The sequence below is a fragment of the Corvus hawaiiensis genome, chromosome 6 (genome assembly GCF_020740725.1).
Source record: "Corvus hawaiiensis isolate bCorHaw1 chromosome 6, bCorHaw1.pri.cur, whole genome shotgun sequence".
Lineage (NCBI taxonomy): Eukaryota > Metazoa > Chordata > Aves > Passeriformes > Corvidae > Corvus > Corvus hawaiiensis.
The window spans coordinates 55,059,026-55,071,871 of NC_063218.1; the positions used below are offsets into that span (position 1 = coordinate 55,059,026).

General features: G+C 40.6%; 1 protein-coding gene across 3 annotated transcripts in view; it reads right to left on the minus strand.

The window, feature by feature from the left end:
- Positions 1 to 12,846, minus strand: part of GALNT18 (polypeptide N-acetylgalactosaminyltransferase 18) — a 206,812-nt gene that overhangs the window by 109,566 nt on the left and 84,400 nt on the right. For all 3 annotated transcript variants that reach the window (XM_048307346.1, XM_048307345.1, XM_048307347.1), the window contains exon 3: positions 5,010 to 5,202. In XM_048307346.1, coding sequence (XP_048163303.1) covers positions 5,010 to 5,202 — 193 coding nt within the window. The remainder of the gene's footprint in view (positions 1 to 5,009; positions 5,203 to 12,846) is intronic.

Genomic DNA, 12,846 nt, shown 5'->3' on the forward strand with positions numbered 1-12,846 from the left:
GAAATAAAGAGCACTAAAACTCTGGCTAAAAGAACAGAGTACTATAAGAACTTCAGCACGACTATTTATGCATTTATGTTTATAATTTCATTATGTGATCATTTCTCCTTTTGCTATTACCTGTATTTTAAGTGCTGAGCTATGCTAACAAGGCTAGCATAAAAAGGTGGGTTTTTTCCTGTATAAATGTACATCATCATTAACTTCGGTTATTACAGCAGCCTGAAGACTGCAGCAGATTTGATATCACTGCCAGAGATATTAAACACTTCTAGAGCAGCCATTTGAGGAGCTACATCCCGACAGGAAAACTGAAGCTCAGCTCAGAATCCCAGAGGGTGGCTGCTCAGGCAGCACACACTGCTGCTGGGAGCCACTCTGAAGGCAAAGGTGAGACGAGAAAAAGAAGAATCAGAGGTAGAGAGCTAAGTTAAAGAGAGCATGAAATATGACAGAATTAAACATTAGGTATTTAACAAGAATGCTGAATACTTTGGTAATTTTAGGACTTCTGTCCAAAACAATACATTACAGGCTTTTGTGCTCTTTTTAAATGACTCCTTTGAAACATCAAATACAACAAGCAATATTAATGCTCTCTTTTACCAGTAGCAACAAAAGAACTTGGTCAGAAATTAACATGGAGCCATATCCATCACTAAAATAAACCCAGCAGAACAGAACTCTTTCACAGGGACACGTGGAAGCAAAGGTTTATAGAATGCAAGTCTGTAGGAGCTGGCTTTTGGGGAGGAGCAGAGGTAACATACAAATGCCCAGCCTGAACCTCACTATTTGAAATCATATATTTTTCTTACATCAGTTTTAATAAAGGAAAAACTTGTATACAAGTCTGATGCATGCTACATCCAGGATTGTGTTTACCACCGTAACGCTGATGGACATTTTGGACAGGTGGACACAAATAAACAACTTTTGTCCTAAACCACATCACTCTCCTCAATCAGCCAGTGCTTGACTTTTCTTCCTTGTAGTCCCATCTGCCTTCAGGGGACCTTTTGCCTGCCCTGTTTGTGCCCACTTTATCACAAACCTAGGTTTTCTATCCTCAAGGCTTCTACCATTGTCCCTTGCCAAACTGAGCCTCTAAGTAATCAGTTTGGGAGCGGTGAATTGTTTGAAAGAAGTGCTTACAAAATAGCCAAAGCCCTTCTCTGCACAGCAAACAGGACCTCTCTGCACTTGCCTAGATGCCGAACAGCACTGGCTCAGCCAGGAAAAGGGCAAACCTGCTGCAAGCCACATGCAGTGCCATGCTATTTGACAGAATTTAAATGTCTGAGCTTTAAATGCTTCTTTTCCCTTCCACCCTTCCTACCTTTCTTTCTTTTGCTTCTTTGCTTTCTTGCACTCAGTTACACTGACTGAAAAGGTTGTATTGCATTCACTGGCCAGGCTCCTTCGTAACAGTCCATGCAGGAGCAAAACTCTTTGAAACAGTTCCTCTGCTGGGGTCCTGCTGCAAACCTTTCCCATTACGCCTCCCTCTCTCATCACATAAGCAAAGAGGAGTGTTACCTCCCTCTCCCATGTGTGCTTCAGCACAATGGATCAGGCAACAAAAATTTACAAGCCAACAAAGTAGAATCTTAAGTGCATCCACTCGACAGGAGTTTGGTAGACACCTTCAGGACCCCTAAACAACCTAACCTGTTATAATTAATTTCTGCGTGAGTGTATTTCATTCACATTTCACTCATAACAAGCTTTGTGGGTACTGCCTGCCTTACTAAAAGTAATGAGCACAACAGAATTATAACTAACACAGAACTATTATCCTCTGTCCCTGCATGCAACAACGGCAACATTGCCTTCCTCAGTGCTTCCAAGTTCATTAGAGCCAGAAACTATTTATGGGTCTGTGATGCAAACAGGTTATGAGCTAACAGATGCACAGAAGGGTGGTGAACGGCAGAGCACCCAAATTCAGCAGCACTAAATCAGTAGAGGCCCTGGCAGAGACAGTGTATGCAATACTCCACAATAAAGCCTGCACTGTCATACTGAGTATTGCAAAAACTGTGCCCCCTTCAGGGTGCTGAAGTATCCAGGGCAGTTTATCTCTTATTTACTTCTAAGAGATTATTTTGGACTGTGCTGGGGACACCCTGTACTAGCACAAATACTCACAGCGAAAAGGAACCAAATTCAGAACGGGACATGAGGCTCACAGCTGTAGAGAGGGTCAGAAACCACTCTGCAGTACCTAAAGCATGAGAAGGTCCCTCTGAAAGGTGTGACAACTGCCACAGCCTAACCCAACTCTACTCTGCTGGATGTTTCCATCTGATTGATGATGACCTTTTTCTAGGGAGGCCAGAGTTCAGAGGCTTGGGCAGAGCTCACTGCATTAACTACTAAATGTGGTCTACTGCCTCTTCGTGACACCCACATTGGAGGACTGGGCAAGGCTAGGTTTTTTTTGCCCTCTTCTCCATATGTGTTGCGGCTCAGCAATCTCCAATTGTCCTCTGCTTTTGCCATGGCATTTAATGTTGACAATATCAACCCTAGAAAACGCTGCATGTTATAATTTGGTGTTATTACACATGTAGAATGGCCTTTCTCACTGCAGATCCTTGCAAAGACGTGCTGAGCTCCCCTGCTAAGATCTGTAGATGTGAATTCTCAGAGCACTGCAGGCAGAAAGGTCAAAGCTGAGTCACACCAGTATGATATAAAAGGGGCTACTAATATCACACTTTTGGCAGGTCACTTGATTCTCCTGGTCTCAACTGGGGCTAGCAGTGTATGAATTACCTTAGATTTCATTTACAAATGCTGTTGTCTTCCCAAATTCCTGTATTTCATACGATAGGTTCTGAATACAGATGACAGACCGCCACTGAGCCCAGACAGAACTATGTGAGCTCCATTCCTTTATCTACCTGTCACAAGCCTTTGCTGGGATTCCACTGTCATGCTGACTCTTGCAGAATTCACTGCTAAATCCAGGCTAATGAGCTTGGTTAGACCTTGGCTAACTCTGCCCAGAGCTACTGTGGTGCCTCTGTCATATCTGTGCTTTTGTGCATTTCTGGTCAGAACAGAAATACCACAACTGACTGAGGTCCAGCAAAGCTGACTAACTTGGTCTCCGTGCCACTTGCTGCACGCTCTCTTCACACCAAGCTGTCCTTGGCTTTCATGCTGTGCTGCTTGAGCCCAGTACCTGCCCAAGGATAATTTAAATACAGCTATACAGACTCGCCAAGTGACTTACACACTTGGCTTAAAAACCAGGTGCTAGAAATCCCAAACATACATTAGAACCATACTCTCACAGGGTAGATTTTTTTTTTTTCTCCAAAACATTCATGCATGTGCTCTCACACAAATGAGAATTTGCCTGTCAGGAGCAGGAGCTCTTTTTTCAACAACATGACTTTCAGAACACCTGTAGCTCTGCACTCCACAGGGTGCTGCAGATACAGCAAACACTTTGCATGCTGCCTGACAACACACTTCATTTCCCTCAGGACCAGAACTCACTACATTCCGGTGTCAGAGTCCCTGCTTGCTCCCTAGCCACAATGGGTGTGGGGAATCTGCCTGAGCTACCATTACTAAGCCATTATTTTGCATGTATGTGTCCCTAAACATACTGTGATGTCTATCATGTTTCTGGCAGACAGTCAGCAAAGGACAAAAACTTTCACAGGAATTAGGATCATGATTCATTTCTAACTGGAGTTTCTTTTAAAATCCAAACCTTATATTATTTTCAGCTACAGTAACATTCATTTTCTCCATCTTTTTAATTTTTAAAACACATAGTTATAAAAAATTTATATTTAAATCATTCATAAGAGTAATTTCAAAGGAGCTATAAGAACCGAAACATTTCTATCACTGATATCTAGTTAAAAAGATTTCTTTTTCCTCTGAATTAGTTTACAATTAAAAAACAAAAAAGAGATTGTCCCTACAGGCACTGCTAAACTGATTTAACCAAAACACAAATACAATTGGGTGGACTTCGATTTCCTTAAAGTCAGTATTTCAGCAAATCTGCAACAAAAATATTTCTAAAATGCAATACATAATAATATACAGCATAGATACTGCTTAAGTGCTGCCTGGGATGGGGTTCATATATTTTTGCTATCATCAACTTAATGTGCAGCAAAATGCACTGCTTACTGCTTTAGTTATTAAATATTTGGTTAGAACAAGTGAATAAGATCCCATTTGATTCAGTAAGTGCCCAGCATGTTTATTTTAATGATTTCCTTTTTTAATGAGCTGCAAAAAAAGCACTTTTCCCTCCACCCATTTCTCCATCTCCAGAGGTGCTATTTGTTCAAAGGATCAGATGTATCAAAAAAAAGTTGAGCATTCAGTGTCTCTGAAGAGTCCTACCCACACAGGCCTCAAATGCACCGAAGGGAAGGTTGTTCCCTCCCTTGGTCCCATCCCCCTCCCCAGGCCACTGTGGAATAACACTGGATGCGTTCACCCTGCCTGACACGCATGATTCTGAGCACAGAACTGCCCGGGGCAGGAGGATCCCCAGGCTTTCAGCTGCTTGGCTCAAAGGTGTATTTCACCACTGAAGCTCCCAAATTTCACTGCTGACCGACCTTAATCAGGCAGTTCTGGGCTTGCAAAGAAAACAGTTCTTCTTTAGCCTGATTATCTGATAAAACTGAAAATTAGCATTAAAAGGTTCTTTTAGCAGAAAAAACACACCTGCAATCCAATGTAAATTGTAGGTGAGCTTAATCTTCCAATGGATGCTGAAGAAATTTTAATGAATACTTACTGGGACTTCTAACAGGACTGACTTAGGGCACAGCAGTTTTTCAGAAGACAATTGAAACTTACAGCCTTCATACATTTGAGAGAAATTACTCATTCTGGCCATCCTGTGTAACCTACATCCAACACAGCACTTCCAGGTGATGAAGAGTGGGAAGGCTGCACAGCTGGGGCCCTACACTGGGAAAGGGGGCCCCGCACTGGGAAAGGGGCCCCGCAGGACTCACCCGCTGGGCCGCAGGTCCGGCAGGGGCCTGTCCAGCGGCAGGCGGTCACTCAGGTAGGCGTTGTAGCCGTAGTACTGGAATTGTTTCAGGGCGATCCGTCTGCTCTCAGGGCTCAGGTCCTGGCCCCAGTGAGCGAAGAGGGAGGAGTCGGTGAATGCTTCGGCAGGGTTGTCTTCCAATTTTGGTGGAGCTTCTACGAGAGACGAAGACAAAAGGAAACAATTTCAGACCTCCATCTCACGAGTTGCAAGGATCTGTTATTTTACAAAGGGTAACTTCAGCTCCACTTGCTGCCTGTAAGTCTTCCCATGACATACAGTCACATATTCTTGTGTCAGTGTAGCTATTAGCACCTAAGGCTCAAAATTCAATATTCAAATAAAGTTAAGTAGAAACAATTATTTTTTATCACAATCTGACTACAGGCCAGGACTGATAAATCTAAATTAATTAAATTTCAGAAGGAGTCTTATCAGAAAAGAATGTTATTTTGCTTTCATATACTAAGATGAACTATTTAATTTCAGCCTGGATTATGTTGCTAGGAAGAGACTGAAGTGTTGAAGGGGAAAAACACAGCATCTGTACATAATGCACAAAACAGCTGCCAAAGTCTGTGTGGAAAATAAGTTCTTTAAAACTACATAGTCAACAGAGAAAAAATTCACTGGGCTTGGCATCCACGTTTAAATAGCAAACCAGTTTCAGACATGCAATAATGTTACGGTCCAGTTTACCAATCCAGGCTATTTGAATTTTTACTCCATATTTAGGTGTGTTCAATGATGCTACTGGGATCATCACTTTCTAATATTTGTGTCATTAGAAAAGGTTTTCATTTCACAAGGCCACACCTCCGGCTGCTATGCCAAACAGAGAGGAGGTGGAAAGATATACCTAGAATTCAATTTAAGAAGAGCTCCAGTACAATGAAATCACAGTATTCACTCTCAATGTTTAGTTGCTCAGAAAGTCTGTTCAAGGCAACTTGTGAGCTCTCTGTGACAGACACATCACAGCTGACCACATAATCTAACCCAGAGAACCCCTTGTTTCTGTTAACACTTTACACTCTACAGAACACCAGTAAAGCAAGATCAAATGCCTTACTTGACTCTGATTTGTCAACATAAACTAGAGCCTCACAAAGAAAAAAATACCTTCTTTCTCTGGAAGGTCTAATTATTTATCAACAGTCACCATAGCCATTAACAGTGACCCAATCAAATAAAGAACTCTCCTTTCTGAAGAGCTGTACTTACAAACACAGAGACTTTAATTTTTATAAGTGAATCTTTTGAAAAACTGCCAATGAGTCATAGGCAGAAACTTCAATTGTCCCCAAAGTCCTCCTCAGCACCCCACATGACCTAAAGGCCTGAGAGCTGGTTTAAGCTTCATGGAAACACCTAAAGACAACAGTTTATGTACTAGCAGAATATGCCATCCGAATCCTGACTCCCAAAGAATCCAAGAAGCATCCTTTGATCTCCTACTAAAAAGGACTCAAAATGCAAAAACATAAATTGAGAAGATTAAGTTGTTTGATTTGTTCAAGATGTTCTCCTCCTTCTCCCTGGCAATACTGACAGGAAACTAATGGTGCTTGCTTCCCTACACTATGTTCCCACCTCTGCAAATATGAAATGTTTCTTTACCTGTCAAAGTACTGTCTCCCAGCCTGAATTTGGGAATCAGCTCCCACTCTTCAAAGATGAAAGACAAACTAAACCCCTCAGTCAAAGGAGGAAACTATTCTGACAGGCCCTGCTACCACAGGGTAATGTCAGAGAGAAGAGCTTGGAAATGATTAAAGTTTGATAAACTCAGATCATTTTAGAGGGTCCTAACTTGAAAAAGACAGAATAGCATTTGAATACCAGTTCAAAAACCACAGCAGCATGGGAAGTCACAGATGTCTCTGTCTTTTCATGGATGAAGAGCCATCCCAGAAACAACTGTCTTTACAAACTCACTCTCACACAGGCATATATTGAATTTTATCTAATGATTTTGTGGGCAAGAGTATTTCCTAAAGTGATCTATCAATCTCTTGCTGTTTTCTGATTGAAAAAGTGCTCAGTAATCCAGGTTGTATCTCAGTTTAAGATTTTCTAGCAAAGGATATCTGTGAATTTAATTTACAAGCACTACTAAACCACTTACCAAATGCAGTAATTTTTTGTATGCTAAGCAAACATGTTATTTCAATACATTGCTCCACAGGAGAAAAAAAAAACATTAGCAGGAACTTTCAATTACAATACCAATCAATGGAATTAAGTATGCATCTCTGATGACGAAGTCTTTCTTTCCTTTATTTGGCTAAAAACACTTGAGGGAAGCAACTTTCTTCAGCCAGTCTCTCACAAGAAACAACAATAATGATTACAAGACCATCAGCTACTTTTTGACTAGCCATTAAGTGCATTTGATGCCTTGACCTCTGTAAACAGGTCATGGCCTGAGGTCTCCCAGCCAGGCCTCCTTAGCACTTCTGCAATCGCAGAATGGTCCTTGGCAGCAAAGGCTCAAAGGTGACCCATGAGCAGCACTGCCTGAAGCAATACAAAGGTAGGCACATTCATCTGCTCAGTTATTACCAAAAAGGAGAGATCAGTTCCATTTCTCCTGTGGGAGGAAAACCTGCTATCTGCAGCACATTACTGCAAATGTTATCATGGGAGTTTTCCCTACATTAACTTTACACACCATGCAAAGCACTGTACTCAGACATGAGCCTGGTATTAACTCTTGGCACGCTGACACCCTTGCAGGTAAATCAATTAGTACCAGAGATTTATTACACAGATGTCAGCTGGCTGCACACGTGGGCCAAAGAAGTCTCCTTCCAGAAGCCTGGCTGGTCATAGCATCAGCCTGGAATTGGTCACACACCGCTTACCTGAGCCAAAAACCCCCCAGCTTGTTTTCCAAAATCATCTCCTTAGCTCATACTTACATTTCCTAGTTATGCAATTAATCTTAGTAGAAAACTATTGCTTCATGTGATCTCACTGACCAGCCTCCAAGACAGAAATTCACTCTCTTTTTTCTAATACTCATTGTATAAAATAAGTCAGAGAAACCAAATCAAAAAACACCACTGAGATAATAAGGGACAGACATTTTGTTGTCTGGTTGCTGCTTTGTTCTATAACCTCTGAAGAAAGCAAGTATTTAATTTATTACCAATTAACACAATCATTTAATTCATAACTTGTATTTAACCTCCATAAAAGCCTTTGAATTTCATTAAGAGAGGCTCATTCTTTCGGCTCCATTCAGATTTCAACACTTCTTCCTAAGAAAAGTTATCATGAACAGGTTCATGATAACTTTTTTTTTTTCTCTTCAATTAAGAGAATGGATCAAGAAAAGGGTTGCAAAAACAGTTACACAGACAGATTCAGACATGCTGTTTTTTCTTACAAGTCCTTAAGTTTCATTTTGGTTCTACCCCTTATTTGACTGCAGGTCTATTCACAAAAGCAGCAGTGTTTCATATCAAAGCTTTACCATTGTGAAAATCCCTTCCATGGAAACAGAACTGCTTTACAAAGCCTGCAGTGTAACCTTATCTGCTGATTTCACTAAGTGCCAGTGCCAGTAACAAGAAGGTGGATACAGTAAGTCAGCAAAAACACCCTGTCTGCAAAAATACCTGTATGTCAGCTAAAGACATGCAGAAGGCATCAATAACTGCACTAAGTGATACGTGCTCAGGTGGGACAGGTTTGCTCACAAAAAGAAGAATGAGCTGGAAATGATGCCAGGATGTAGGCAGAAAGGCTTTGATCACATGCTGCTCCGAATTCTCCAGTGCCCAAACCTTTGATTTCCCAGCCCAGAGAGGAAGCAGGGCCATGATTACAGAGGTGATGCTGCAGCTCTGCCTTGCCTCACCGTGCAAGGTGGGCTCGTGATGTGCATCTAAGCAGACTATTCATGAAAGACAAAACAAACCTCAGCTCTCTGATGAGGCCTAATGGCCTCAGACTCTGTCTCTCTCTCCCAGCACTCAAAAACTCTGTATTTCCTACATGCAGCTTCCAGCTTCAGCTTCCAGCTTCTATGGAAGGAGGATCCTTTCATCCTTTTCCTCTACAAGTGCCCTTCATCTGTTAGGCAATCCATACCCTCTCCACCCTCTTGTCAAGAGGCTATTCTGTGTGACAGGTAAAAATCCCACACTTGCACTGGGTGGTAGAGCCATGATACAGTGTTTAGAAGTGTGAAAACTTTACCTCAACTTTGTCACACAGCAAGATACACAGAGGAAGATCACACTTTTAAAATCAATTGTAATTCATGAAACACCTTATCAGCACCCTCAAAAATTGCAGTTTGACAGCTCCTGTCTTGCAAGGCTGCTCCCATGCAGGACATTGCTATAAATCCTGTATCAGATGAGTGAAGCTCTAAATGAAAACATCCTTGTTTGCATGGCATGGTGAAACACCAACAAGCAACAGCAGAAGCAGCTCACCAAAACGCACCACTGCATCAGCCATGCAGAAACATATACTCAGAAGACAAAAATTGAAAGTTACAGTAGGAGATCTTCCCTCAAAAAAGTTATTTTACTTATTCACTTGTCTCCCCAAAAAATCACAATAGTGCTGGCAAGGTGTCAACATTAATATAGCTTTGTGCTGAAAAGTGAACTGTACTGTTTTGAATATTCAGGTTAAGTTAATTCCTCTTGGCATTCTAGTTTTGTTCCAGAAGAAATGATTTTAGCAGAAGTGCTGCTAAGAAAAAATGCAATATCTAAGTGGGTTAAATTCTGCTGCTACTTTTTACCTACAGCTTAGTAAGTCATACTGAAGTTGCCAGGGTTCCTCAGAGAGACTGACAGAGCCTGTCAGACTCTGTCTGCACAGATGACACAGCAGCAGAGCCCTAATCTTAAGAAAAAATAAACCTGATCCAAACTACATACAAAACACACAACCACACAGAGGATTCAGCTCAACATCCAGTCTTTGCACATCCCAGCACACTCTGCAGTTAGTGCAAACACAGGACAGATCAGACAGACAGGGAATGGAAAAAATCCCCAACAACAAAAAAATTGTGATCCCTCTCCTGAACAGCTGTCAAGAAATCAGGAAAACACTTTGAATACTACACAATCAGACAAAACTTTACAGATTAAACTGTATATGACAGCACATGCAGAAGAAAAGGCTAAAGCTCTCTCAATTTTTAAAATTTTTTAGAACTTGAAACACGATTTATATGCTATTAATTTAGATGCTACCTTTATTGTATTTTAAAGTAGCCAATACACATACATAATGGTATAAGCTATTAGCATGCTACTACCATATTTTCATTTGTTTCTGTTTGGGTTTTTTTCTGATGAATAATCCCATGCTTACTGTGCATATGAGGGTGGAAATTCAGTCTAATTCTGCTGCTTAGCACCCAACAAGGACAGATGTTCATGAAGAGAAGGTGGATGTTTCCTGCCCTGGCAGACTTTAATAAGCCAACAGCTCCTAAAAAGTCATGGCACAAAAGTTACTTCACACCGAGGAAAGGTATTTGAACTCTCAAAACACGCTCAGCGCTAGAGGGCAGTGTAAGAAACAGGAAAATTTGGGTCTTAAGTGAAACCTGAGGGTTTTGAGACTTCTTAAGGACTTGTTAAAGAGCTCTCAGAACTTTAAGTACCAAACTTATAAACTGCTAATTAACTAGCAAATTCCATGATAGTGGTTATTTCCTATGGATAAGAAAATGCATAGGAGAAATACAATTTTTATTATGTTATCAAGTCAATGCTAAACTATATGATGTGGGTGCACACAAACAACATTTTACAGGAACAAGGTCTTGGTAAGGGCTCTGTATTTCTTCTGTATGTACTCCATCTGGCCTATTCTGCTCTGAAAACACTATAAATCCTGGCCACTGTTGTTCCTGCTAGATATGTTCCCAATACCAGCCTATTAAATTCCCCTCTAGCCATAACTGTGCCATGGATATGAATCAGGCTAGACAGGTCCATGCATCATTCTGGCAAAATTAACATAAAGTTACTACAAGCCAGGACAACTTGAAAACAGGGTAAAAGCTTCTAACTGACTGGAATGAGATTATCTACAGAAATATAAATTTGCAAGTACAACCCATTTCACCTCAGATGAAGACACAGAACCCTCTGACAAGTACCAATACTGCACTTTTAAGGCTTTCTGTATCCATTGACACCAATATTTTGTCAGGGACCAATTTAGTTTTCTCCAATGTGTAAAAGGCTGATTTTCAAAAAACACACTATGAGGATATTAAAGACTAAGGAGTACAAAGTTCCAAGTCTTCAGACTTTCTAAAACACAATTTTCAGCTTGTCCAAAGCAATACCCATCTGCATTCCTTCTACTTGGAAACCAGATTTTAAGACAGCATCAATTAATTTAAAGCAACACATAATTGTTTAACTACAGACCTCCAAGGTAAAGAGTGGTCAGAATAATTATTTATTGACTATAACTTAAAGGATTACCGTTGTATCATTAAAAGAAATAAGTTTTTAACTGCAAAGTTGTTTTTCTCATTTCAAATAGTTCTGTATGAAAGGGACTAACTTAACTTGTAGGCAAGCATACCTCAATTTTTGGAATAACAAATAATACACTAATAATCTGCCAAAAACGACCTTAAAATTAATTTGGTGACTTTATTCAGTTGTGATACACAAATCTCAGTACCACAAACTGCAGTGTAAGTGCCCTGAACCAGCAGCAGTACCCATAATGGAAAGAAGGGAATGAGATGGGTACAATTACCTCCCTAATTCCTCAGACAAGCAGCATGACAGCCTTGTTTGAGGTCATGGTTTTAGTTAGGAGGTATAAACCCCCCTGCAGTGCTGATTAGATCAGATTGTCAAGGAAAATGCTAAACCAATTTAAGGCCATAATCTCTGATCTGTGCAATTTTGTGAGAATTATGGCACTGGCCTAACATGTCTCCTGTCTTGGATGAAAAAGACATCATGTTATCATCACACGTAACTGCCGTTCTTTTAATCATTTGTGATAGCATTTTCAAAATGCCCAGAAAATATCATGATAGTGAACACTGTACAAATGAAAAGAATGTACAAATTAAACCCCAATTTTGCAAAACCAACAGTTTTTCATTAGGTTAGTTGGTTACACTATTTTTCCAGGTAAGAGTGGAAGACAACAGATATTCACAGATGAGAGACCAGTTTGCATCCAGGAAACAGAGCAGTGCCAGAAATTGAGATTGCTTCCATTTGATGCTCAGTAGCAAAGCTGAACTTCTAATGACTTTCCTCACTTTCTTATCGCCATGAAAGAAATAAGTAGAAACACAGGAGAGCTACATATAAAGAACACTCTGCAAAGGCAACAGAATAACCCAGGTTCCACATCAGGGTTTGTAGTCTGAAACCTCTCAGAGCACAGCAAGTTCCAGTGCAAGAAAGAAGATAAAAAGGTTCAGAATATGCCACTGATTGTAACTGCACATGTTCCTAAATTTAGGCATCTGTTAATGGACTTATTAAAAAAGGAAACTCATCTGCACTTAATGAATAGCAGACCACATTTTGCTTCGGGATTAGTGGAGTTTGCATCTGTGCAGCTGAGAGGCTTTAAAAGCTCAGTGTGTTTTATATCATAACCCCAAATCCATGTCACCTGGAGTAAACATGAAAGGCACCTAACTATTTTGAGAACTATTTTGCCAGGAGCTGTCAGGCTGTGACATGGCTAATTATTCATATACATATGGCTTTTCCTTCTATACAGAGCTGAGCAGTCACACCAAAAGTAAAATTCACACAAAGAAACAG